The sequence below is a fragment of the Meles meles genome, chromosome 17 (assembly GCF_922984935.1).
Source record: "Meles meles chromosome 17, mMelMel3.1 paternal haplotype, whole genome shotgun sequence".
Classification (NCBI taxonomy): Eukaryota; Metazoa; Chordata; class Mammalia; order Carnivora; family Mustelidae; genus Meles; species Meles meles.
In genome coordinates this window covers 777,242-803,914 of record NC_060082.1, presented here as the reverse complement: position 1 = coordinate 803,914, position 26,673 = coordinate 777,242, and the positions used below count along the sequence as shown (strand labels likewise).

The following is a 26,673-nucleotide window of genomic DNA, read 5'->3' as shown; positions in this document are numbered from 1 at the left end:
GTTTGTTCCGTTTCTAACCTCCTAAGATGGATACTGACATCACTAATTTTCAGCCTTCCTTGTTTCCTACTTTGTCTATTGTGACCCAGATGCATGGCACGTATTCTGTACTTTCATTGACGCACGATCAATTTTCAGGTCACAAATTCTCCCTCAAGCAGAGCTTTCCCTGCCTCCTACAAGCGTAGGTATTTTCAACATAGTTAGTTCAAATACGCGATCCTCTCCACTGCGGCCAGGTCACTCCGCCACGTTCACACACGTGTTGCTCGACTTCTGAACATTTGGGGTATCTCAGTTCTCTTGTTTGATGCTGATTTCTCAACTAATTCTTCTGCGACCAGAGGATATTCTTGGTTTGATCTCAATCACTCAACAGTTGCTGAGTTGCTTTACGGTCTAACATGTAGCCAACTGTGGCGAATGTTCTAGAATGTTCTGGCACTTGAACACTTACCGGCTGTGCCTTGTCTTCAGTCCTCCGGTGAGTGAGAGAGGCGTGCTGGAGTCTCCCACCTCGACGGACCACTTCTCTCTTTCTCCCTTTACTATCACTGTTCCTGTCTTCTATATTCTGATGTTTTGTTCTCAGGTATTTACTAATTTTATACTGTTATCTCTTCTTAATGAACTGACCTCAGTATCATTATGAAATATTCCTCTGCAGGGGCGACTGGGGGGCTCAGTCGGTGAAGCATCTTTCTTCGGCTCAGGTCATGATCTCAGGGTCCTGGGATCCAGCCCCGCATGGGGCTCTCTGCTCAGCAGGGCACCTGCTTCTCCCTCTGCCTCTGCCTGCTGCTCCCCCTCCTTGTGCTCTCTCTCTAGCTCTATAGAATAAATAAATAAAATCTTCAAAAATAAAAGGAATACTCCTCTTCATTTCCTATCTTGCTCTTGACATTAAAACTCCTTCATGCAATATTAGTGTTACTGCATTTATTTCGTATACGCTAATAACAGTTAAGCCCATTTATTACTAGTGTCCTTCATGGTACTGTTCAGTTCTAGAGTTTCCATTTGGTTCTTTTTTTATAGTCTCCTGTTCTCTCCTGAAATTGTCCAACTTATCATTTAATTTCCGGAACACAAGAACTCGTTACCGTAGTTCTGCGTGTGTTGACTCTAGGACCTGCATCTCCTGCGGGGCTCTCTTTATCTGGCTTCTCTCCAAGGTTTGGGTAAGGCCACTGTTTTCTAGGTCTGTTTTTCATTAAGTGCTGGACCTAATGGACAAAAAAGGTTAGAGATCATTTGAAGCACTGGACTATGTTCACCCAGAGATTTACGGTTGTTTATAGAAGGGGTTAAGGTAGGGACAAACCACCTGAATAAGCCTAAGATCGAGGGCCGCTCAGTCGGTCAAGCGTCTGCCTTCGGCTCAGGTCAGATCCCAGGGTCCTAGGATCGAGCCCCGCGTCGGGCTCCCTGCTCAGTGGGGAGTCTGCTTCCCCCCCTGCCGCTCTCCCTGCTCCTGTTCCCTCTCTCGCTGTCTGTCAAATAAATAAATACATACATAAATAAATATCTTTAAAAATAAAATAAACCTAAGATTGGGAGACTCAAGCTGGATTTCAGTCTTTGTGAGTGGAGGCTATTTTGGTTCACTGTTCCTCCTGGGGTCCAAGAGGAACCCTGGGATGCTTACCAGGACCCCTTCTCACCGATGAGCCCTGAACTCCAGGTATCACCTCCCCTGTGAAACTTCCAGAAGCTCTTCTCATCCTCTCAGCTTCAACGCTGGAATTGGCAGAGAGCTCACGTGGGGCCGAGCGTTGGTCTCCCTCCATGGGACTCCCTCTCCTGCAGCGTCTTAGCCCACACGGGCTGTGCCGTCTTGGTAGTTTTCCATGCTTTCAGACGGACCTTCTAGAAATACTTTACCCAGCGTTTTAACTGTGCTTGACCTGATACACTCTGGTTTGAAACAGGTTTGCTGGATTTTTATCTATTCTCACCTACTTCAGTGAGTCTGAGAAAGGAAGCCCTTAAGGGCACCCAGAAGTATTTCTTGAACTCTCTCTCACATGAAAAATTCTGCCAGTAATACCTCTGAGAACCCTCAGAAAACAAGAGAGCACTCTGATCTGGCTCTCTCAGACGTCTTAACGTATTTAGTAACATTCCTGGAGGGCTGCTGAGAAAGGCCATTTCAAAGGCTTTTCTTTGCCTTCGTTTTGTCTCTTGCAAAGGACCACAGCGAGAATGTCCACGCCCACACACACTCCCGGCAGCCTGCTTTCTCTACATCTACTGACTCCCAACGCCATGGGTTCGCACTCATGGTTATCCAACCGCAGACGACAGAAAAGTCACAAAAGTAAAAGCACATTTACAGGAGCTCACATGAAGGGAATCCTCATTCAGCGAGAAATCACTATTACCGCATCTCTCCCCCCACTTTTTTTTATTTATTTGACAGAGAGAGATCACAAGCAGGCAGAGAGAGAGGGGGAAGCAGGCTCCCCGCTGAGCAGAGAGCCCGATGCGGGGCTCGATCCCGGGCTCGATCCCAGGACCCTGAGATCATGACCGGAGCCGAAGGCAGAGGCTTGAACCCACGGAACCACCCAGGTGCCCCTATTACCGCATCTCTTAAGGGACTGGTGGTTTTCCCCGTAACTGTGTCTCCGAAGTGCTGCTCCCTCCTTGAGAACAGTCTCCCTCTTCAGTTTTCCTCATGGCTCCACCTCAGCCTCTTGGCCTCCCCGTTGTCCAGAGCCCACAACCTCGGCTCCAGCCACTGGTGCCCGGCTGGGCCCGTGTCGGCATAGACTCCAACCACACTCATGCAGGCACACCCGACCTCCTCCTCCTGCCAACACCGCGATGCACCTTTCCTGTCCCCCGCCCCGTGCCACCCCCCTGAGGCGGAGTCATCAGATGCCGACGGACACACGTGTACACGGACACCCGGACAACACAGGAGGGCGGGGCAGCTGACCCTCACGACAGAAGGAAAACAGGAGTCTGCAGGGAGGTTCCTCCGCTCCTTCCCAAGAGAGTTTACTGAGTGACTGAAGGTGTCTTTAAAATACTCCCCAGGCAGACTTCCCTGAGACAGACTTCGCACGGCTGCTTGGAGGCTGGTGCCGTGAGGCTGAGTCATCCCCGTGGCACTACGTGGAGCTGGTTTGTAGGCGCACCTCACCGGCTCCACTTCCTTCTCTGCACGAGCACCCAAGCAGACGTCTGAGGACGACAGATGTGTGGCGTTCACACAATCAGACCACAGTCCTGTGCTCGTCAGAGGTGAGCACCGGCCCGAGAGCATCAGCCCTGCGTCTGGAGCCTTTAGACCTTGTTCAACTAAGATACACGGTAACTTTCAAGAATAGCCCAAAAAAAAGACGCGATTCCAGATCTTAAGAAAGAAAAACACGGAATAGAAAAAAGGTTTCAAAAAGAACTCAGGGGCGCCTGGGGGGCTCAGTCGGTTAAGCATCATGCTCTGGATTTCCACTCAGGTCATGACCTCAGCGTTGTGCGACTGAGTCCCACGTCAGGCTCTACGCCCAGCGTGGAACATACTTGAGCTGCTCTCCCCCAACTCCCCCCTCCATGCTTTCTCTCTGAAATAAATAAAGTTTAAAAAAAAGAATTCAGTTAATCCAAAAATACTAATGCAAAAAAGAAAAAAAGCCAGAAACAAAATACATGGCGAAATAAAAAAGTAAAATAGAATCAAAGACTAAATATATCAAGAATTACAACAAATATATGTGAACCAAAAGTTGCAAGTTACAAAACATAGAGTGTCAGGTAAGATTTTTTAAGAATCCGGCAATCTAAAGCAAAACAACTTAGAAAGGTTGAAAATAACAGCACCAAAATGGTATTCCAAGCAAATTTTCACTAGAAGAAAGTTGGTTTGGCCATATTAAGATGAGACAATCTAAGCCTTAAGATAAAGAGCATTAAAGAATTAAAAAGAGATAACTGTGTAATGACGTAAGATTTAATTATCCCAAAATTATAATAACACAATTCGAAATATATAGGCACCTAATGAAATATGTCTAAAATATAGAGTATAAATTGATAAAAACTACAAGGAGAAACTGACAAATCTACCACCTTTATCTATGACTGGCGAGCCAAGCAGACAAAACTCAACAAATTTCAAAGAAGAGTATTACAAAAACTACTTTCTGGGGCGCCTGGGTGGCTCAGTGGGCTAAAGCCTCTGCCTTCGGCTCAGGTCGTGATCCCGGGGTCCTGGGATCGAGCCCCGCGTCAGGCTCTCTGCTCAGCGGGGAGCCTGTTTCCCTTCCTCTCTCTCTGCCTGCCTCTCTGCCTGCTTGTGATCTCTGTCTGTCAAATAAATAAAATCTTTAAAAAAAAAAAAAAAACTACTTTCTGACCACAATGCAAGTAGATAGAAGTTAATTTAACATTTCTATAGATTGGGGTGCCTGGGTGCCTGTCTGTTAAGCATCTGCCTTCAGCTCAGGTCATAATCCCGAGTCCTGGGATGGAGCCCCATGTCAGGCTCCCTGCTCAGCAGGGAGTCTGCTTCTCCCTCTGCCTCTGCCCCCACTCCATTTGCACACGAGTGCTCTCTCTCTGTCAAATAAATAAAATCTTTAAAAATAAGAAAAAATAAAATTTCCATAGATTTTGAAATTAAATAACATGCTTTTTAAATAATTCATGAGTCAAAGAAGAAACCATAATAAAAACTTACATTTTATGATTTAATGATAATGAAAACAGTATCTATCAAAACTTGTAGGATGGGTGCCTGGTTGGCTCAGGTTGCAGAGCCCACGGTCATGAGTTCAAGCCCCATGTTGGGCACAGAGCATATTTAAACAAGAAACAAAAACAAGAAAAAGAAAAAACCACCAAGGGATATGAAAAGTAGTGCTCCAAGGGAATCTTATTGCCTTAAATGCTTTTTATATAAGGGGAAAAGGCTAAAAATTAATGAACTGAGCAAAAAAACTAAGCAGAAAATAAACTCAAAGAAAGTGGAAGGAAAGAGATAATTGTAAGGGCAGAAACATAAATAGAAAATGAAATAGAAAACCAAGATACAATAGAGAAAATCAACAAAGCCAAAAGTTGGTTCTGTGAAAAGGCCAAGAAAAATAACCTCCACAATGATTTATCTAAGAAAAGAAATAATAGAAGATATAGATAAACAATTCATCAGTCAGTTTTCACTATGATGCGCTGTGGTAACTGACAAAATCCCAAACCTCATTTATTTTTTGCTACTGCATATTGCAACTACAGACCCATTGTCAGACTTTCCTCCACGCGTCCTCTCTGTCCTGGGACCCCCAAGTACAGACATGCCACCTTTGTGGAAGAGAGAAAGATCAAGAGAGCCAGGGCAAACACACAGGGTATCTTTTTAGGTTTCTGCTTGGATAGATGTCATCTTGACTACAGTGACGGTCAGCTGGGTGGGTAGACAAGAGGCACTTCACATGACAATAGGTGGGGATGTCTGGTCCTCTTCCAAGAAGGGGAGCTGATATTGAGGGAACAGTAACACCGTCTACTACAAGCAATATTGTAAGTGAAAAAGAAGAAATTAACTGCAAACACAGGAGAGACTGAGAAGAGAAGACCCCCAACAACTACATGCCAATAAATGTTAAAGCTTAGACGAAATGGGAAAATTCCTAGAAACATATTACTTAAACCACTTCAGGGAGAAACAAGATATCTAAGCACTCACGGAAGTATTAACAGAATGACGGCAGTATCGCGAGTGAGGTCTGCCCACCGGGCACTCGTGGGGCTCAGCCGGCCCACAGGGCAGCTCTTGCTCTTGCGCTGGGGCTCCAACCTGGGCTCAGAGTTTACTTTAACAAGAAAAAGAAACAAATAAATATCTTCCCACGAAGATAACGTCCATCCCTTACAGTTTTATAGGTGAATTATACCGAAAGTTGAAGGGAGAGAGCATTCCAATCTTATTCAAATTCTTCCAGAGGACATATAAATAGAACACTCCTTCTATCATTCCTTGAGCCTTCAAACACAGATGCAGGCAAAATGAGAAAGGGAAATCACAAGCCCGTGTTGTTCATCAACACAAACGCAAATCCTACACAGCATACGAGCTGAGCACAAAGGCATGTCAGATTGGTCATACTTTATGGTCGAGTAGTTTATCCTAAGAATGCAAGGACAGGGTGCCCCAGTGGTTCAGTCCGTTAAGCATCTGCCTCTGGCTTAGGTCATGGTCCCAGGAGTCCTGGGATCAAGCTGAGCGTCAGGCTTCCTGCTCAGCAGAGAGCCTGATTCGCCCTCTCCCCCGCTCCTGCTTACTCTCTCATGCTCTCTCAAATACATAAAATCTTAAAAAAAAAAAAAAAGCAAGGATAACTTAATAGTAGGAAGTCTATAAACGGCATTTACCATATTAATATATTAAAAGGTGAGAAAAATATGATCATCTCAATAGCCAAAGCAAAAATTTGATTAAATGCAATGTCCATTCAAAATAATTAAAAAAAAACAAAATAAAGAATTTTCAGTAAACTAGGAAAAAGAGGACCCTTCTTTCACAAAAGGGATTTACAAAAAGCCTATAAAAATACTGCTCTAAATTTATTTACCAAAAAACCTAAAAAATAATTCTAAATTTCCTTTTCAAAATCAGGATCAAGTAAAGTACCCACGTCAAGAACGTCAAGAATATATCACCGTTTCTACTGACGTTATACTAGAGGTCCTAACCAGTGTTATACTTTAAGGAAAATAAAAAGCAAAATGACTGGAACTGACATTATTTTCATACAATGATTGTTTACACAGAAAACCCCAATCAACAAATTATTAGAAAGAACAGACAAATTACTGAAACCAATGACAAACTTTTCTATCCAGCCACAATTTACAAAACTCCTACTTATTTCTACTTTAGCTATAAATTATTACAAAGTGTCAATTTAAAGGATATCACTTACAATAGCAAAAAAACTACAAAGTATCTAGGAATTAACCCAACACAAAATGTGTAAGATCTGGAAACAGAAAACAATAAACCTTTACTTGGAAGACATAAATGAAGACCCAATAAAGAGATAGCTATCCCTTGTTTATGAATTTGAAGACTCAGAATCATAAAGATGTGAATTCTACGCAAACTGATCTGTATATTCAATGCAACGCCAATTAAAATCCCAACAGGCCCAGTGCATATGTCTGTGTGACTTGACAAGCTTGCTGTAAAATACGTATGGAAAAACACAGAACCAAGGATAGCCCAAATATAAAATGAAGAAGAAACTTTAGGAGGATCTGCCCTACTGAATAATCAAGACCTTTTATACAGCTATGGTACTCGAACAGTGTGGCGTGGGTACTAAGTAAGCTATCTTACTTGTCCAGAGAACAGACTAAGCAGTTCAGAAATTCAGCCATACATGAACGGAACGTTACTATATGACCCAGCTGACATGACAATTAGTTGGGAAAAGCGGGGCTAGAGAAAAAACAAACCTGGGTTGGGCGGAGAGACATTTGTGTGTAGAAAGGAAAACCGTAAGTTAAATTCCAGAGAGCATAAGAATTCAAACGTCAAAAGCAAAACTAAATATTTTTAGAAGAGTAAGTTAATATATATTAGGATGGGGGAAAACAGTTTATAAACTCAAAGTTAACGACGTGTAATTATCAAGATAGGAGGTGAAAAAACAAGGCACCTATGAAACTTGCAACACATCAGTACAATCCAGTAAAGAAAAAGGAGCAAAAGACACGAACTGGGTATCATAAAAGTGAGCCAAGGACGGCCTCTGCGTATTGGCCCCCAGGTTACTCGTTCCTGTGCAGCCATTGGGGCCTGTAAGTTCAGCGCCTGCCAGTAGGTACCAAGCGCAAACTTCTACACCAGTTGTTCTGGAGCTGATTGTGCACTTCGGGAAACGCCGTCCAACACCTGCTCGTCACAGGGTAAGGCCCGTGGTTGTGAGGGCGAGGCCGCCACACCCAGGCTGCCCTTCGGAGCTTTCCGACCCGGAGACTTCCTGCTGGGCTGCGGCCCGCGGTCACCATCTGGAGACTTCCTTGCCCTCCTCCTCTTCTGGATGCCGGGGGTCCCGGGATGGTCCAGGTCCGGGAGGGGCAGCCGGCCGGAGAAGCTCCTGCCACCTCGGGGCACAGTCTTGCTCCACGCGCCCCGAATCGCGCGCAGCCCGGACGTGACACGGATCGCGGGGAGTGCGCCGCGCTAACCTCGGGGCCACGCCAGTACGGCCGCCGTGAGACCCCCGGCCCCGAAGTCTGGAGCAGCAGCGAAGACGCGGGCGGCGGCGGGAGCGCGGCCCCTTGGACACGGGAGTGACGCGGTCGCAGCGAGCCCCGCGCGCCGCCCTGCAGGGACGCGCCCCCGGGGCAGTGACGAGAAACGCCAGGAACCTTCTTGGGTCTGAGCGCCGGTGCCGGCGGCGGCAGGAGGTGCTCCCGGGCGGGCTGCGTCCCGACGAGGCCCGCGGGCGGCCGAGCACCGGCCTCTGGGCGTCGCTCCGGCGGTGACGGCAGGACCTCGGGCGAGCCCCGCGGGGACCCTGCGTGGAGCCGGACCCCGTCTGCGAGCGAGGGCGCGGCCGCGAGCGCCACCGGGCGAGAGGGAGCGACCAGAGCGTCGCGGAACCGCACGCACTCGGCCCCGCGGCCGCGCCCTCCCTCGGAGCCGGCGGGGCTCGGCGCGGGCGGCCGGACGGGGAGGCCCGGCGGGCGGTGTCCACCGGCGCCGCCTTCGGGAGCAGCCGGGGGCGCGGGGCGCAGCGCGGGAGCCTCACGCAGCTCAGGCGCGGCCGCGGGGTGCCCGGCCGCCGCCCCGGCCCAGCACCCGCCCGGGCGAGCCCCGACGGCAGCCGCAGGGACAGCCCCGCCGCCGCCGAGCGGACGAGAGACGCGGCGGTCACGTGGGGCCGCCCACGCCCGGCGCGCCGTGACGTCAGCACCCGGCGACCCGGCCATTGATTCCCGGCGGCGGCGGCGGCTACGTGGTGGGGCGGGCGGGGAGGGTCCGCGGCCGTGGCAGCGTCTGGGGTCGGGCCGGGGCCCGGAGGATCAGCGCAGCCGGTAAGGAGGCCGTTTCCTTCCCCGCACCCGCTTCCCCACCCGAGCTGCTGAGGGAGAGGGACGCCGGGGGGAGGGGGCCCGGGGGTGCGCGCCGGGGGGGTTGCGTGCGCGTGCGTCCGGGCGCGTGCTCCCGCGTGCGCGCGCGTGCGTGTGCGTGTGCGGGCTCGGGCGCGCCGGGTGCGCGCGCGGACGCTCGGGCGCGCGTGCCACCGGAGCCCAGCGGCTGGGTACCACCGGCGCTGCTGCCCTGGGCGCGGACCGCGGCCGGACGCGGGGCTCCCGGGGCTGGTCCGGGGCCGCGCCGCCCTGCGCCTCCCCGCCGGGACCGCCTGCGCGCGCTCCGCAGCCCCGGGGCAGCCCGCGCGCCCTGCCTGCCTCCCGCGGGGAAGGCGTGGGCGTCCGCCGCGGACCGCCCGCTGCGGGTCGCGGCCACCGCGCGGTGCCTCGGCCGGGCCCTGCTGCAGGAGGCCCAGTTGCGTCACCGCCCGGCCCTGCGCCCTGCGTCCGCTCGGCGGCTTCTCGGGCCGCGCCGGAGGGTAAGCCACCCGCAGGTGCCGCGCGTGATGTCGGACGCGGGGGACTCGCCTTTCCGCCCGGGATGCTTGTGCCTGGGCGCGGGGGAGCCCCGCAGGCGCTGGGCCGAGGCGGCGGAGGCTGGGCTGCCCGGCCGGCGGACCCGCGCGCAGGCCTGTGCTGCTGCGGGGCAGGGAGGCCGGGGAGGTCACGGGGAGCGCAGGACGCAGGGGCACCCGAGCAGACCAGCGACGCTGCCGGCTTCTCGCCGCGCCGAAGAAGGCCCGTTCCCATCGCCCCGGAATACCTGCCTCGTTGTGCACACAGTCGCGCGCTCGCTGTAGGGGAGGCCGAGGAGTAGGAGTGGAACCGGGCATGGACTTTGGAGTCAGGTCTGCGGTCTGCCGTCTGGGTAACATTCAGTGAGTTATTTAACTCCGCCTCGGCCGGACTGACCGAATGAGGTCGTTACACCTACCTGGCAGGGGGGTTGTCAGAATCTGAAGTGTCCCGCTGTGGTTCGTAAGGGTACGGGACCCGGACTCTGGAACTTGCTCTCGCGCTGAAGGCTGCCCCTGGGTACAGCCGATGGAGAAGGGGCGAACTTTTTGCTCTTTGGGTGTTTGCTATTTTGCCAGATGTGATGAAGCCGACTTGGGGGGATAGTAGGCGGAGGAATCTCAAAATCCATAATCTCTCCACTAGAGACCTCATAAAATTTTAGAACTGAAAAGAGACTAAGGCCTCACTTAATTATAGCTTGTCTTTATTGAGCACTTGCTATGTGCCTGACACTGTACAGAACACTTTACATCAGTGCGCCTGGCGGGCCCAGTTGGTTGAGCGTCTGCCTTAGGCTCAGGTCATGATCCCGGGGTCCCAGGATGGGGTTGGCTTCGCCCTCTGACCCTCCCCCTCTCATGGTCTCTCTCTCTCTCTCATTCTCTCTCAAATAAATAAATAATAATAAGAAGAAGAAGAAGAACACATTACATCCACTAATTTAATACCTCCTGCAACCCCATGCAATAAATCAGCATATCCCCGCTGCTGAGATGCAGAAGTCTCAGCCAAAATCCTGGCCCTAGTCAACGGCAGAACTGGAACTGGAACCCAAGCTTCTCAGGCTTGTTATTTCTTAGTGACTAGAGTCGTAGCCACATGAACTTGGGGTCACGGGACAAGGGAGGCGCAGGCAGAGCTCAGAGGGCCAGTATTTACTGAAAGAATATTTCAAATTGTTCGGTGATAAATTATCTTTTATTTTACATTGTACCCAGCATTGTCCAGATGTGAACCGAGGTTTGGCCTTTTCACCCAGAGAAAAAGGAAAGGCTCATGGGCACACAGTGCTGGGATTGTGGGCACACAGTAGGTATTTGGTAATTACCTTTAGAAAGAATAAAAAATCTTGAGGTATTGTTATTTCTGCCAGAATGAGACCCGTTGCTTAATACACAAAGGCTTCCCTAAGCTGTTCTTATATGATAACGGTGTTATGTGAGCATCTTTCTTATTCACGGATTTAAAGATTAGGAGGTGTATTTCAGACAAGACCGCTGTTATTATCTGTGACCAGCTGATTAGAGCTTTCAAACTTGCAAGCAGAGGGTCCAAGCCTTGGGTGTCTGTAGCGATCTCTCGAGGTCACTACAGAACACACAGCAGTGTGTTTTGCTTTCACATCTGTTAGAATTGGACTGTAGTGGGTCTAGCTGCCTGAACTAAGTTTTCTGGAGAACACTGGGTGATTGGTGTAGGGTAAAGAGTTCAAAATGTTAAGTTTGTGGCAACATTAAATACTTGGTCGAGGCCTGTGGCTGATGCGCATTCGTGTGGGATGGTAAGCTGGTTTTAAACAGAGGTATCCTCGGTGTCTGTGGTCAGCTCTTCCGTGTTCTCCGAAGATGACTTAGGGCCCCAGAGTGAGTTATAGAAACTCACAGGTTTACGTTACTCACCCATGTAGACTGAAACTTACAACCCGCCCCTCCCCGGACTTGTCATTGCTGCTTCTCTGCCCTCCCAGATGCCTCAGAGCCACCTATCTCACTGTCTTTATCAAACGTGCTGGGAGAAAGTCTCCCACAATATATCCTTCACTGCCCCTGTACCCCATCACCACCATGTACACAGTGAATCTCTTTCCACAAAAGAAAAAGGTCTGTCCATCCAGTTGCGAATGGCAGAAACCAACCGTAAACTAAAAAAAGAGTCCCCCCAGCCCCCTGCGATCACTTAACTAGAAAGTCCAGAGATGAGCCTCAGGTATGGCTGGATCCTAAGGCTGAAAGAATGTCGGGAAGACCTTGCCCTGCCTTTCTCTGTCCCTTTTTGGTTATTGGCCTCATTTTCTCCTGCTGCTTTCTCTAGACGTGCTGAAAAAGCTGAGCCCCGGCAGCCCCACGCCGGTGACTGTACGGTCCTCATCCGCATTGTAGACTGATGACAGCGGCATCACTAGTGACAGGTCCCGTGGCTGGCCAGGGCTGCGTCACAGGCCCAGTCCTGTCCCTCCACCACCGCACGGGGTGACCACTGTGTGTGTGTGTGCGCGCACACGCCCTTAGCCCGCCTCTCTCAGGCCCTTCCAAAGCCTTCTGACTGGAGCGAGCGGCCCTGGTTTTGTGTGTCCGTCGAGTTGTTGCTGTGCTGTGGCTCCGACCCGGAGCCTCCTGACCCTTCCCGTGTGGCCGCTGCAGCCGCCCTAACCCCCCAGCTTCATCCGACTGACCCCCTCCCGGGAGCCGTCCGGGACCCCCATCAGTGAGTTAGGCCCCTTCCCTCCTATGCGTGGGTAAACACCGGACAGAGCGCTGTGTAGGGCCGAGCGCTGCCAGCCCGGGTTGGCATTATTCCTCCTCCAAAGTACGTGAACCAGCTGATACCAGTGGTTTGTTTACTGCCCGTCTCTCCTCGTTGGCACATCAGCTTCGTGAAAGTAATGAGGAAAAGAATTTTATTTCTCTAGGACCTAGGACAGTGCCTGCACTACTTTGTGCTTAATAAATGTTTATTAAATGAATGAATAACGATCTGCCCACAGGGAGAAAACGCTGATGTCATGTTGGCGAGGACTCCAGTCTGTACGACAGACCGCGTTCTCACTGAATTCTGTAACCCGGTACCGCGGGCCCGCCCTGGAAAGGCAGAGGCGCTCCCCAGGTCCCTGCGGAGGCCAAGACTCAGGCCCCAGGAGCAGCCACGTGGAAATGCTTCCCTCCACACGCAGCCCTTTCTGAACCATGACAGCTTGTATGTGGAGGTTCTTCCCATGGTTGGAGTCCGTCTCCTGGGGTATTTATTTTTAAAACATTTCTTTGAGCCCCTACACTGTGCCAGGCACTGGTCTGAGCCTTTTATAAATAACTCATTCTTCAGCTGGAGTTTTGAGAATAAGGGTTGTGAACTTTTAAACTTTTTTTTTTCTTCTTAAATACCAAAACACTCAAGAAAGTCTAAAAATCCCAATTAAAGGGGCGCCTGGCTAGCTGGGTCAGAGGAGCAGGCAACTCTTAATCTCGGGATGCGGGGGGCAGGGGGGGTCCTAGCCCCATGTTGGGTGTAGAGATTACCTAAAATCTTTGGGGAAAAAATCCCAATTAGAAAATCCCGTGAGCAATGAGACCCCTCTGTGCAGCCCCTCTCACCCCCCAGAGGTACGCGCCTCCTTCCAGGGGAGGAGTTAGTGCAGGCGTTGAAGAAGTGAGATTAGATCTACGTACCCAGGTGTGTATACACCACATGGACATGCGATCTCGCTGTGTGTCTGGTCGTCTGGTCATCACCCAAGTGCGTCCATGCTCCGCACGCCCAGCCACACGCCTTCTCTCCCCTCCCGTGGCCTGCGTGCCTCTGCACCCACCACGGGTCCCGGGGACACGGAGCCATCCAGCCGGGGGTGGAGGCAGCCATCAGGACAGGGTTGCTCAGGTGCTGGTCTTCCTCTCCCAGGGAGGGCCCCGAGCCTCGCAGAGCACATCCGTGCTCCGGCCTTGCTGCGTCTTTCCTCCCAGGAAGCTGCCCTGCCACACCCACTCCCTTTTGTTTCTTCTTCTCACACCAACCGGTAGTTCTGGTAGCAGTGGAGATCTGGGGGAGGGGTGAGTGTGAAAGCCCGTACTTAGCCTCCACCTGCTGCGGTGTGCGGAGCAGGCCAGCCCTGACACGCTTCCAGGGAAGTGAGTCCCCACGTCCGCTGCCACGCCCGGCGCGCCTGGTGCCTGCCCCAGCCTGCCCGCCCCAGGACTGGGCACTTCACCTAGAAAAGGAAAAGCTTCACTACACTGTCTGGCTTTAATTTGCATCTACTGTTACAATTAAGTTTGAAATCTTTTTGCATATGCTTACCTTTTTTTCCTATTTTTTAAATTTTCAGTTATTTCTCTACTCACCTAGTTGCATTTAAGTTTTTTTTTTTTTGGACATTACACAAATGCCCTAAAAAACCTGAATATTTGCTCATGATAAAAACAAACAACTTTATCTGCTGTGAATATTTTTCTAATTTGTTGTCTGCCATCTACTTTTGGCTTTTTCATTAAACATACAAAACCTATTTTTCATTATTCTGTAGACAGATTTTGTACTTTTTGATTTCTTGCTTTGCTTGTAAGCTTTAAAATGTTTTTTCTTCATTCTGTATTCTAGTATCTTATGTTTTGCTTTTTTGTTACCTTAAAATGCTAATATTCAGTTTTCCAATTTTAAAATATTTGATGAAAATATTGTATAATGTTTTAAATAAAATCAGTTTGAATTAGACGAAGGTCTATGTTTTATTTTATATTACACTAGTGTATGTATCATACATTTTTCCCTTTTAAAGTAACTTATGAACATTTCAAAGCCTGTTGTACGTAGCCGAGGTTGAAATGTAAGTGTGATTCTCATAGTTCTCTGTTCTTAGCTGCGTGGGCAGCGTTTCTCTGTGGCCACCGGTCCGCTGGCAGAAGCTCTTGTCCCACCGGCAGCTCTTCCGTGTGCAGCCAGGGCGATGAGTTGAGCCCCTTCCAGTTCCTCATCCCACTCTTTCCCTAAAACTTTTTTATTGTGATATAATTACGTACACTAGACAACAAGTGTTCCAACGAATACTGACAAACACATACCCATTGAATCACCATCCAGATCAGGAAAATAGAATATTTCCATCGCCCCAGAAAGGTCCTTCCTGTCCCTCCCTGGTCATCGCTGTCCCCAGAACTCTGCCGTCCCCACACACTAGCTGTGCTGCTCTAAAACCTCACGTGAGTGGGGTCCTACAACACGCACTGCTCTTGCCGTCTGCGTGGACACACATCAGTGTCCGCACGCGCCACGGGACGGGCCTTCGGTTTGTTTCCAGCTTAGGGCTTTCAGGAGTAAAGCTCCGAATATTTTCTCCTTCATTTTTATTTGAGGTATAAAGCACATACCATGAAACTTACTGTCAGCATTTTCACGCATACAGGGCAGTCGTGTTACCTGCATTCACACTGTGAAGCTTCCAGAACTTACTCTCTTGCAAATCTGAAACTCTGCGCATTAGGCAGCGGCTCCCCCATCCCCGTCGTACCCCTGGCTCTGAGCGTCCTCATGCAAGTCTCCTTGTGGCCATGTCTTTGTGTCTTCCGTGGTAAGTGCCCGGGAGTGCCCGTGCTGGTTCGAGGGTGGCCGTGTGCTTAGCCTCCGGAGGAAGCGGCAGCCTCCGCAACGGCGACTCGGTTTTGCGTTGCCACCAGCAGCGTGTGAGAGTTCCAGTTGCTCCATGTCCTCACCCGGTTGAGAGGCCGGGAGTTTGTTACTTTAGCTCTCCGGGCCGCTGGGAGGTGGTGTGGTGGTCTGACAATGCTCCCGCGTGGGTGTTTTCATCGTTATTTCCACGGCTGCTCCCATGACCGGGCTCTGAGCTTCTTAAGGGCAGGTTTCATGCCTTTTGTAGTTATCTTTTCATTCTTACTGATTCTCCCTATTTTGGGGGTGATAGATTCTTTCTAACAGAAAACTTGAAAATTGTAGGAGACTAAGAAATGAGTGAAAGTCCTGGTAATCCAACCAGTCCATCCATGTCGGCGTCTTTCACACACGTGGCGCCATGTTGCTCGCACCATGGGCTCGTGGGGCCTTGGTTGACTCAGCCCCTCCGCAGTGTCCCAGCCCGCCCTGCACTGCCATCTCAGGGCATCTCCTGGCCATGGAAAGGGACCTTTGCCACAAGAAACCCAGACAGCTTGTTGTGTGTTCCTGGCCAAAACTGTCACGTGTCACTGCCAAGAAAAGTGGAATTGCCAAGTGGAGGTCGTTAGACTCAGCACAGTCCGCCCTCTAGGTCTGGGGAGGGAGTCTGGCCTCAGGGAAGCGGGCTGTCTCCGGGAGGAAGGGTTATTGTGGGGCAGTGGTCAGCAAGCCCTGCTCCTTCCGTATACTGTCTTCCGAAGCGAAAATTGTTCTGTTCACTTACTATGATTTAAACATTTGCCATGGCATTAACTCTGTAAATACCACTTTTGTGTGTTGTAGGATCCATGGCTCTTCCAGAATCCACATGACCATGTCTCCAGCCAGAGACATTAAAGCTGTTTTCAGTTTTTTCCCTGTTGTAAACCATGCTATAGCCAACATGACGTTTCATACTGGATTTCAAATTCTCTTCCCCAGGATTCTCTTTTTAGGATTTTATTATTATGTTTATCAATCATAACTAGTAATAGGGTTATATTTTTTTCAGTAAGCTCCGTGCCCAATGTGGAGCCCAACATGGGGCTTGAACTCCTGACCCTGAGATCAAAACCTGAGCAGAGACCGAGACTTGGACCCTCAACTGACTGAGCCACCCAGGAGCCCCTAAATTACATTATTATTAATAATTGTTGACTATTAACTGAGGTTACAAACATTTAAGACATTTGACACACGACGTCCAGCTACCTTATAAAACAATGGAAGCTGTCACTGGTCTCACCGCCAGTGTAGTAAAGCGTCTGCGTCTCCTCCTCCCCTCTTTCCTTCCCCCCGTCTTTCTTTGATACGGTCATCGATGTGCACTCACCCCGCAGATGTTTGCTGAGCACTTCCATTGCCAGAGCACTGAGCTCGGTCACAGGCGTATGAGGCTCGCGTGCTCAGGACAGACAGACATTATGAGTAATCAAACGATCCCGCAAACGTGTAGCTTCAAGTGGCGATAAAGACTACAAAGAAAGCTCTCCTACAGTTATGGGAACTGTAAGTCTTATATGCCTTCTGCCCTCGGGCGTAGGGACAGGGCTTGAGGAGAAAACAGTGTGTGACTTGGCTTTCTCAAGGCGGCAGGAGTGCTCTGTGGCCGTTGGACAAATAGAATGGAGCGTGACTTCCGTGAAGTCTGAAGAGCGGAGGTTTGGTGGGGAAGTGGGGCCTTTATCCAAAGACCAGTGGGTAGCTGTTACGGGTTCAAGGACGGGAGATGGCAGTGGCCGGATCATATTTGAGAACATTCTGGGTAGGGCCAGAGCGGATTCCTAGAGTCCAAGGCTAGATTGTGAAGGTTAGCATCGCGTCCCCAGCCAGCACTGAGTAATCTCATGGTGCGTTGCCAATTTTGTGAATGGAGACATAGACCGTACTACATTTCACGTCGTTACTTACTGGTGTGGTTGAATGTTTTCCCGTGTTTCACAGGCCGTCATTGTGTGTGTGCGAGTGTCTTGTTACTGGCTGCGGTTCCAGCGGGGACAGCTCAGTGTCGTGGCCCTGGGAGCTGCTGGCTGTGTTACCTTGAGCAACCTTTCTGGCTTTGGTCTGCCTCAGTTTCCCCTTCTGCAACAGGAGGTCCACAGGAGTGTCCCTCTCTCCCTGGTGATGGCGGTATGAAAGGATAGAGCACAGCGCCGGCCCCCGTGAGCTCTGCGTCTGTTCGCGCCATCCCGTTTAAGTAGCTGATGTACGTGTATGTTTATGAGCTCAGCTTTGCCTGTGTGTTGTAACAGGGGCTCCCTCCCTGGTTTCTTAAATACATTTTTGAACGTATTTTCAAACAATGTCATATTTTCTGAAGTACAAAACTTCTCTGCAGTGAACAGATGTCCTTCTCCTTTCTGATGTCTCCCGTTGCTATGAAGTAAGTCATACATATGACTTTGTTTCTTAGTGTTTTTATTTAAATACAGATAATCCTTTAATCCATTTGTCATTTTCCTGGCTTATTAATATAAGGCAAGGCTCTAAATAGATTTTTCCCCCAAAAAAGCCAATGAATTGGCTGAGCTCCATGTTTTGACACACCCTTCCTCCCCTCCCTGCTGCTTTTGGCTTCCTTCGTACCACCCTACCATACACTGGACACGCACACACACCAGGTCTGTTTAGGGAATGTGGTTCTGCTCTGTTGGTCTGAAACTCCATTCTTGTTTGATGCCAGGACGGCTGTGAATTAATTAGTGTAACTGTCTTCTTTCCGGTCATTTGGTCACATAGCCGCTCCTTACTGCTCTAACCTCATCAGAAATCGCAGTAAACCGTTCCTGCGTTCGGCTCTCGCTGGCGTCCAGAAACTGTCCTGCCGTCGCATGTGGGGTGGGCGCGCCTTCTGTCTCGGACTTCTTCTTCGGCGGTTTATACTTCTTCCCACGTAGGCTGCTCACGTTCCTTGAGATTATTCCTGGATGTTTCTCTCCCCTTTTTTAGAAAATGTTTTATTTGCTCTTAAAAAATACATTATCTTTGTGCTACATATTAGGAAGAAGTTGTGTTTTGTATAGTTTTCTTATATCCAGCCATATTCCTTGACTGCTCTTGGTTTCTCAAAGTTTTTCATTCTGCGATCAGTTAGAGTTTTGATATTATCTGCACATAATCTGTTGTTTTTTTTTACTTTTATCTCATGTTTCTGTTTTCCATTATATGCTAGAGTTTCTAAAACAACTTTAATACCATATTTCTTTCATTCCAAGACAGTTGAGCACAGAACATGCTACTGATTCAATAATAGCTTTTGGGGGCTACCACATGAAATGTACCACACATTGTAACTCACATTATAGTATCAGAAATGTTAGGGGTGCGTCTCAGAACTGAAGAAATAAAATAACAGTAGTAATGGCAGCCCTCCGTATTTTCTCATTCTAGTGGGAATGCCCAACCAGTTTTAGATACGATATTGGCTGTTGGAAACAAACTATGTTAATTCTGCTGGATGGTGACAGGAAAGGGGCACCGTTGGCTTAGCTAGCGAGTGGAGCTAGGGCCGCGCACACATCCTCACCGACAGCCGGTCCGTGTCCGCCTTCTGCCCTGGGTGCTCTGGATCCGCAGATCCCTGGCTACAGGGCAAGGGCTCTGCTTGTTTTGCGGTGGGAGCTCCCGGGCCATCCCTGACCATCAAGGACCGGATTCGTTCCCCAGAGCTGCGGGACACATCGCCGCAGAACCGGCAGAGTTTCAGAGGCCAGAGATCCGAAATTTCTGCCGCTGGGCCGAAGTCACGGTGTCACAGGGTGGGCTCCCACCAGGGGCTCTCGGCGAGAACCCCTTCCAGTTTCTGGGGGCTGTCTATGTTGCTTGCCTTGTGTCTGCATCACTCCTGTCTGCAAGGTCAGCCTCCTCAGCTGTCTGTCCACTCACCGGCTCCTACTATGTGTAGCTGGTATGTTTGTGAACTTGTCAACGCTGAAGAAAAGACTTTTAAAGACCTATGTTAGGAATAGCAAAAGCCTTTTTCATTCCCTTTTGAATAACACTGTGGACCCCTGGAAATGCTCTAGTTCAGGGTCCAGAAAGTGCACCGAGTCCCGCGGGAGTCCCGCAGCCTCCACCCCTCTGCTGTCCCCAGTGTCCCCCGCAGTCTCTAGCTCTGCGGCGGCTGGGAGAGGAGACGGGCAGAGCACATTCCTTCTAAGACTGTTACGAAGACAGCATTAAAAACTCCTCAGTTAAGACTAGAGAGCTAAAAGAAAAAAGTGAGCATATCATTTATTTAGTAAATTGGTCCTTCAGGTAATTGGCCATTTGGCAAATGGCTGTTCAGCAAAAAAATGGCTGTTGGGGACATCAGGCTGCTCCCCCGGGAGCAGTGCAGGGCTGAGGGCAGAGGCTGAGCCCGCCTAGCCCGGGGCCGCACCTGCCCCTCTGCCTCCTGTAGATCATGGAGATGGGACATTACGCCCGCAGGAAGCTGGGGCTAAGCCCATCCACTTGCAGGCCGGGCCCCAGGGATGAAGAGAAGGCAAGAGAGAATGGGAGGTCCCCCCCTTCGGACCCTGACTCAGAGGAGCCCCAGTGTGGGCCAGTAGCCAGACCAGAAGGCAGTCATGCGCCCTGTGCCCGGCAGGCCTCACGTAGGAGAGGCAGATTGAGAGAGTCTGGACTTGATGCATCAAGTCACAAGAAGATCATCTTGTGGGGTTCTAGAAGACTAAATGCGTGTTGATGGTTCGAACTTGCGTGTGAAATATTTGGCACTGGCCTGGCAGCCAGTGTTCCTACACAGTTTGGATATTATTGCTCACACTGTATCTTTCACGTATGGTAACACTTGCTCTCAGCTGAAAGTTGGTAAATACCACTTTTTTTGCTATTGGAGGGGCTGTTGGAGACCTCTGTGTCTTCTGGAGTCCTGGAGGCGTCTCTTCCCATAGCTTCCGAAGCCAGTCTGGTGACTGACCCCGGACGTCAGTGCAGACACAGCCGCAGAGCGCGGCTCGGCCGTTGGGCGAGTCACCAGCCCGCATGCGGGGAGCCTCACGGGCTGTCAGAGCAAGTGGGCTCGTTGTGGGAAGCCCCTGAGAGTGCCGAGACGGTGTTCGTGCGGCTGCCGTGGTAGCTGTTCCAGAGAAGCAGTCAACCTAGTGACGAGAACTGAGGGGGACCGACAGCAGAGGCAGGCAGTGCAGGCGCGCCCCAGAGCTCTGCGATGTGCTTGTCACGGATTAACTAGGAGTGAAGAACAGGACTTTATTGGGGTGCCCATGTGGCTCTGTGGGTTCACCGTCTGCCTTCGGCACAGGTCATGATCCCGGGGTCCTGGGAGGGAGCTCCGCATCTTGGGCTCCCTGCTCAGCAGGGAACCTGCTTCTCCTCTCCCTCTGCTGTTCCCTCTGCTTGTGCTCTCTCTCTCTGTCAAAGAAATAAATAAAACCTTAAAAAAAAAAAAAGAACAGGAGTTTATTTTTGTGCATGCCCTGTTCTGAAATGATGCCTAGTTAAAAGTAACTCAGTAATTTGTTACTTTTTTAATAACATGTTGCGAGTTAAGTAGCAAACACTTGCAGGCAGGGCGGTCTTGAGGCAGCGGGGTTCTGAGCAAATATTGAAGGAGTTTGCAGACGGTTGCTTTCCAGAAGGGACGTAGATGGTTCCGCTGGGCGTAGCCCGAACCCGCGTAAGGTCTGGCTGTAGGGAACGCCGGGGTCGGAGGACCGCTGTACCCACGCCGTCAGGTTATACGTGAGTAAATGAATCGTTTCAAAGCCAGACTAACGTTCATATTAAAAAGCAAAGATAAGCGAGATTGGAAACTAAATAACGCATCCTTCCCCATGGTCGCGGGCCCCTAGTGGCACGGAGCCCGAGCTGGGCAGCGCGGAGTGAGGGGCTGTTGTGCGCACGCCGTATCCTGGGCGGTAACCCTGGGGCAGGCAGTTGCTGGCAGGAGCTCTAGGTGTGTGCACCCAGGGGAACTCAGCCAGTGGACCCTCTTGGGCCCTGGAGGGGGCATTGCCCGTTCACGGTGCCATTATGCCCAGAGGAGGCACGGGAAAGGTCTGCACTGGGAAATTAACAGCAGAGGATTGCGGCACTTCATTCCCATTTTCTGATATTTTCTGCAATTGACATGTTACTTTGGGTTCATTTTTTAAGTGCTCCATCCAGCTTGTTGAGTCCCTACACAAGAACAGGATGGAGAGTGACATCAGCACCTCATTACCGAGTGGGAGGCTGCAGGGTGGGGGTGGGGGGAGCCAGGTGCTGTCGGGGGCAGAGGCTGGGAGCCCGTGTCCTTACACGGCCCCCGCTGACCCTCCGGAGCGCGTGTCCCTTTCTGCTGCGGCACTGCATCCCAAGTCAGGGCCAAAGGGACGGAGGTGGTGGTGGGGGCTGCGGCTGAGGCTTTTCTAGACGAGCTTGTAGAAGGGCAGAGGCTGTGGGATTCTTTAGCCACAAGGCAGGAAAACAGACGTAAGACCTAACACGTTGTACTCTCGTGGGAAGCAGAACATCAGGAACAGGCTGGAAGGACAGTGGGGAGAGCTTAGGGCTATTTCTAACCTTTTCAGATTGTGAAGCGTCGCACATCCGTGCACAAGTGTGCAACGTGGTGAGCCGTGGCAACGGTAGCCGGCACCCGCGTTAAGAACTAGAACGCCACCCACACCCGGAACGTTCCTTCCGAGTCAGAACTCCTCCTTCCTCCCTAGAGGTGGTCCCGTCCTGGCTTTGATGCAGTGCCTGCAACGGTCCCGCTGGTTTGGGACGGCATGTACGCAGGACCAGAGAGGATGCGTGTGACTCCCCCCCGCCCCCCACCGTCATGTTTCGGTAATTACCCACTTTGTTGCATGTGGTAAAGTTCTGTCACGCCTGCTGCTGCAGGATATCCCATCATCGGCATGTGCCACCCTTCATCCGTTTTCCTTTTCACGGACTCTGGGATGCCTCCAGGCTGGGAGCTGTTAGGAATAAGGGAACTGAACTCCGCGCACGCGCAGCCACGTCTGGAGGTGGAATCGCTAAGTGTGGGGCACGTGTACCTTCCTCTGTAGTGGTCAGCCGGCTTCCTGCGCTGACCGGGAGCGCTCTGCACCCGAGCTCCCACCTGGTCCGCCCCCACGGTCAAGCATGGTCAAGGCGCCTGTCTGAGGGATGGGCAGTAAGTCTCTGGGCTTCCGAGCATCTCCCCTAGGCAGTGAGAAGTATTGAGTGCTGTTTTGTGTAGGTTTGTTGATCTTTTCAGTTTCTTCCTTGGACGTTCCTGTTCTTTCTACCCAGGGTCTGTTGGTCAGCTAGCCAACCCTCTGAAGGTCGCTGTCTGGGGGTTGTGAGGCTCTGTAACACCTGTTCCTGCCTGGAGGAGACTTGCCGCAGATACATAACCCAGTAATTCACAGCATTGCCACCATTCTTGGGCCGCCTTTCCCCACCAGGCTGGCAGCGGAGGGCGCTGTCCCCTGTGCTTTCCACCTTCGGCAGCGCGCACTAGGTGCTTTGGGAGGTTCTGTTCAGTGACGAGTCGTTTTGGAGGATGGGGAAAGTGCTGAGTCATGGAGAAGCACAAAATGAGGTATGGCGAAGGGCAGCCACTCCCCAGGCCAGAGTGGACTGACGCTTCCCTGGGAGGCGACATCTTGATCAAGCAGGTTTTGAAAGACTGGCTCATCGGGAGTGGAAGAAGTGCATTCCAGGCCAAGGAATAAACGTGCAAAGGCACAGAGCAGAGAAAGCTCACCGCACTGGAAACATGGACTCGGGATGTCACACACTGGGAAGGGGGGATGGTGGAGAGAGGCCCCTTGGGAGCTCAGGCCGGGAAGGGCCGCCTGGTGAATCTCACAGGCAGCGGGGAGGAAGGCGGATGAAGCACAGGATGAGGTTCTTGCTGGGGACGGCCGGGGACGGGTGGGGACGGCTGGGGACGGGTGGGGACGGCTGGGGCTGGGCTATCCCTGGAACTGATCTCTTGGACCAAGCAGAGCAACTGTGTAAGCTTCTCAGGAAAGCAGTTGCGTTTCCCTCTAGTTACCTCTTGGAAGTCAAGGAGAAACTCCAGTGAGCCAGGGGGTGCTGCAGAGTGAGGCCTGGATTTACAGCGCTGTTTAAGCCTCAGTTTCCACGTCTGTCATTTGGGAATCGTGTCTACCTGGCGGAGCTGGGGCCATGACCATGGGGGAGGTGGTGCCTGGAAAGGACTTAACCCCTGCGGGGGGGCGGGGCCGTGTGGACCCTGAACTGCCCCGGCCCGTGCAGTTGTCCCTTGCGGCTCGTTTCTAACAAGCTGGCAATGTGCGTAAATGGTCCACGGTGGGGACTCAACTGCAGGGCCCTGCCGCCCGCCGCCCCACTCCCCCCCCGCCACGCGGCCGCCCAGGACACCAGTGCTGACCGGAGGCAGAGGCCAGGGCCTCCGGCTGTTTCCGCAGGGCGGGGGCGCAGCGGCTGGCCCCTCGCGCTCCCGAGCAGGGCACGGCCTCCGCTTCCCTGCACACAGCTGTCGGCCCGCCGCCCCGCACGGAAGGCTCCGGTCCAGCCCCGCCCCCCGCGAAACTTTCCGGAGGGGACGGAGGGGACGTCCTTCCGCAGAAACGAAAGCGAAATCGAATCGGGGCCATTTCCCGCGGCCGCGCGCTCCCCTTACCGGGCTCCCGGCACCTGGCGGGGGGCGGAACCGCCCGGGGAGGTCGCGCCCGGGGGCGGGGGGCGGCCGGCACCGCCCAGGACATGAGTCCGGGACGCCATGGACCCCAGGCAGGTAAGCCGGCCGGGCCGCGCGCCCTTGACCCCGCGTGCGCTGGGGCTTGGGTCGGAGACTCGGTGCGGGGCTGTACGTGTGCGTGTGCGCGGGGCTGTGCGCGGGTCCTGCCTGTTACCTATGCGGCGCCGAGCCTCGGGGCGAGCCGCGCCTGTGGGGGGAGGGGATGCGCCGGGGTGAGGGTCGCGGCGGCCCCTCCCTCCCTGCGAGGGCCCAGCCTTAGCGCCTCCTGGGAAGCAGGCTTCACTTCCAGTCCCCTCTCCGCATCCTTCCCACTTCCTTAAGGCTTCTGGGCGGTGCAGATCAGCCCTTCTTACCTGTAGGAGCAGGTTTGTGCACGTCACAGCTGTCTTCATCGTTGCCAGGAACTGGCAAAGCCCAGACGCCCCTCAGCAGATGGGTGGGTAGCAGGCCGGGTTGTCTCCAGTCCAGAAGCGGAAGGAGCTCCTGATGCCCCCCGGGGAACCTCCCAGTCACTAGGCCAGGCGGCGAGGCTGCCCTCAAAAGACTGCGCACTCCTGGGCCCCTTTCCTGGGCACTATGGGAAGAGGGATTCCGGGGGCCTGGGAAGCACATGGTGGCTGCCCGGCCTGGGTGCGGGGGAAGGAGCGAACTGCAGAGCTCTGGAGGGCTTTCCCGGGAGATAGAAATGTTGTGTATCCTGGCGGGCAGTAGTAGCAGGGCTGCATGTGCTTTGAGTCTGTACAGTCAAAACTCACAGAGTGGCGTGCCTGGGCGGCTCAGTTGGTTAAGCAGCTGCCTTTGGCTCAGGGCATAATCCTGGAGTTTCCGGATCGAGTCCCACGTTGGCTCCCTGCTGGGGGGGGGGGGTCTGCTTCTCCCTTTGACCCTCCTCCTTCTCATGCTCTCTCTCTCTCAAATAAATAAATAAAATCTTTTAAAAAGAAAACCTCACAGAGTAGTACACAAAAAGGATAAACTTTATGTAAGTTACACTTCCATTTTCAAAAGTTACATATATTTTTTTCTTTCTCCTCTTCCAAAGGATTGGGGGGCCCTGGCCTGAAGGAAAAGCCTCTCTCCACACATACCAGTGCACCACTCAGTGGAACCCACGTGGTCCGGGCGGGGGCTCAGCTCTGGATCCTAAACGTAGGAGAGTGGCTGAAAGTGAGGGGTGGGCGCGGCCATGACCGGTGTGGGGTGTTGAGGGTCTTAGGAAGGTCCCACCGGCTGCTTCCCGCTGGCTCACCCTCACGCCATTCAGTGGCTCTCCGTGCGGCTGTTCGCAAACCATGCTCTGGCTTCGCTCTTCAGAGACTTGGGGGGGCGAAATAAAATTAATAATCTCCCTGTAGAGTTCCTTAGCATAACTGTTGGAACAAACACACGTCTGCTCTTTCCTCCACACACAGACTTTCCTTCCTTCTTGCCTCTGCGTTCGCTCCAGGGTGCGCACAGGCGCACGTAGTGTGGCAAGGCTCTTCGTCCCGTTTCCGAGATGAACCTGGAGCTTGTTCCTCAGCTCTGTTGTGGCTGTTAGTTCAGCCTGTGTCCTTGCTCGATGTTCTCCAGGTGGACGTGAATAGATCGTAACACACTGTTTAAAACAAAACAAAGCACCGCTGTTCTGCGGCATGAATGTGTCATAATCTGTGGGTTCCTCTTCTATAGACAGACGGATATTTCGCAGGTTTTAGCCAAGCAGCAGCAGTTTACGTTCAGCTAGAAGCTGACTTGAACCACTTTGCGAAATAATTGCTTCACCAAGGCCCCTCCGACAGCTAGTGGGAAAATCCCTGAAGTCCCCATAATTCAGCGGGGAGCCAGGCACTCCGCTCTGTACCCACATACACTTTGGTCCCTAGCAGTGTAGTGGGGGTGGGGTAGAGTCAGCAGGAGGAGCAGCGAAGGCACAGACTGCTCGTCGCTGCGGTCACTGGTTCAGCAGATGTTGGTTCAGGATCCACTTGAGGGCAGGTGCGGTCTTCCGTGCTGGGAGCACAGAGACAACGGAGACTCTGTCCTCGCCTCCTGGGCATTCACTGTGAAGTAGACTGTGTCCCCCCATTAGTATCGGGACTGGGGCCGTGAAGGTCCTTTCTGTATGCCCAGTCTCGGTAATCGCCTCGTGATACACAGTGTGTACGCGCCGGTCAAACACACACACACAGAGGTAAAGGAATGGACGGTATCCTAGGAGTTGAGAGGGAGGGGCTCAAGGAGAGGAAACACCGTGGGCTGAGAGTCAGACGTCTCCAGAAGAAGGTGGCCTTTAAGGAGATCTCGAAGCAGAGGGTCAGACTTGTAATGGGGCCGCAGAGAAGCTGTCAGGCCCACTGGACTGGAATGTACGGGTACAAAGATCACGGCTGTGTGGCGGCCTGGTGAGAAGCAGTTAGAGGCCGGAGCTGGGAAGAGACGCGTTTATGAGAAACGGCGGGGCGGGGGTAGACGAGGTAGAGCTTGGCGACTGCCTAGTAGACGTGGGAGGCGAGGGGGGAAGGCAGCAAAGCCGGCTTGGGTCTCTGCCCTGCATAACTGCGTGGAGAACAGCGCCATCAGCAGTCGTGGAATCGCAGGCCGGGGGCGTTGAGGGAAAGGGTTCATTTGGTTCGGAATTTGTGGTGTTCGAGGTGGGGCAGGGAATCCAAGGGGACAGGTGGTCCAGGCATTTGGAGTCAAGTCTTAGCTTTGCCGGCGGTGGCTGGAGGAAGCAGAGGAGA

General features: G+C 52.2%; 2 protein-coding genes across 12 annotated transcripts in view; one reads left to right on the top strand and one right to left on the bottom strand.

The window, feature by feature from the left end:
- Positions 1-957: 957 nt before the first annotated feature.
- Positions 958-9,051, bottom strand: LOC123927567 (translation initiation factor IF-2-like). 8 transcript variants are annotated; one of them, XM_045982251.1, is made up of 4 exons: positions 7,465-9,051; positions 5,693-5,819; positions 1,328-1,493; positions 958-1,226 (listed from the first exon to the last, which is right to left on the bottom strand). In XM_045982251.1, the coding sequence occupies exon 1, from the start codon at positions 8,944-8,946 to the stop codon at positions 7,816-7,818; it is 1,131 nt and encodes a 376-aa protein (XP_045838207.1). In that variant the 5' UTR covers positions 8,947-9,051; the 3' UTR covers positions 958-1,226; positions 1,328-1,493; positions 5,693-5,819; positions 7,465-7,815. The 8 variants fall into 8 exon arrangements, with proteins under 8 accessions (XP_045838207.1, XP_045838206.1, XP_045838210.1 ...); XM_045982250.1 differs by lacking the exon at positions 1,328-1,493; XM_045982254.1 differs by lacking the exon at positions 1,328-1,493 and having other exon boundaries at positions 7,668-9,051.
- A 65-nt stretch (positions 9,052-9,116) lies between these two features.
- ADAR (adenosine deaminase RNA specific) overlaps positions 9,117-26,673 on the top strand; it is a 36,157-nt gene continuing 18,600 nt past the window's right edge. For 3 of the 4 annotated variants that reach the window (XM_045982225.1, XM_045982226.1, XM_045982224.1), the window contains exon 1: positions 23,833-23,986. In XM_045982225.1, coding sequence (XP_045838181.1) covers positions 23,972-23,986 — 15 coding nt within the window. In that variant the 5' untranslated portion in view covers positions 23,833-23,971. Of the gene's footprint in view, positions 9,588-23,832; positions 23,987-26,673 lie in introns of those variants that run through there. The other variant, XM_045982227.1, reaches the window with a different exon arrangement.

Bases quoted from the DNA above. Each gene is read 5' to 3' on its own strand.
- LOC123927567 (XM_045982251.1), bottom strand. From the start codon at position 8,946: ATGGCCGGGTCGCCGGGTGCTGACGTCACGGCGCGCCGGGCGTGGGCG.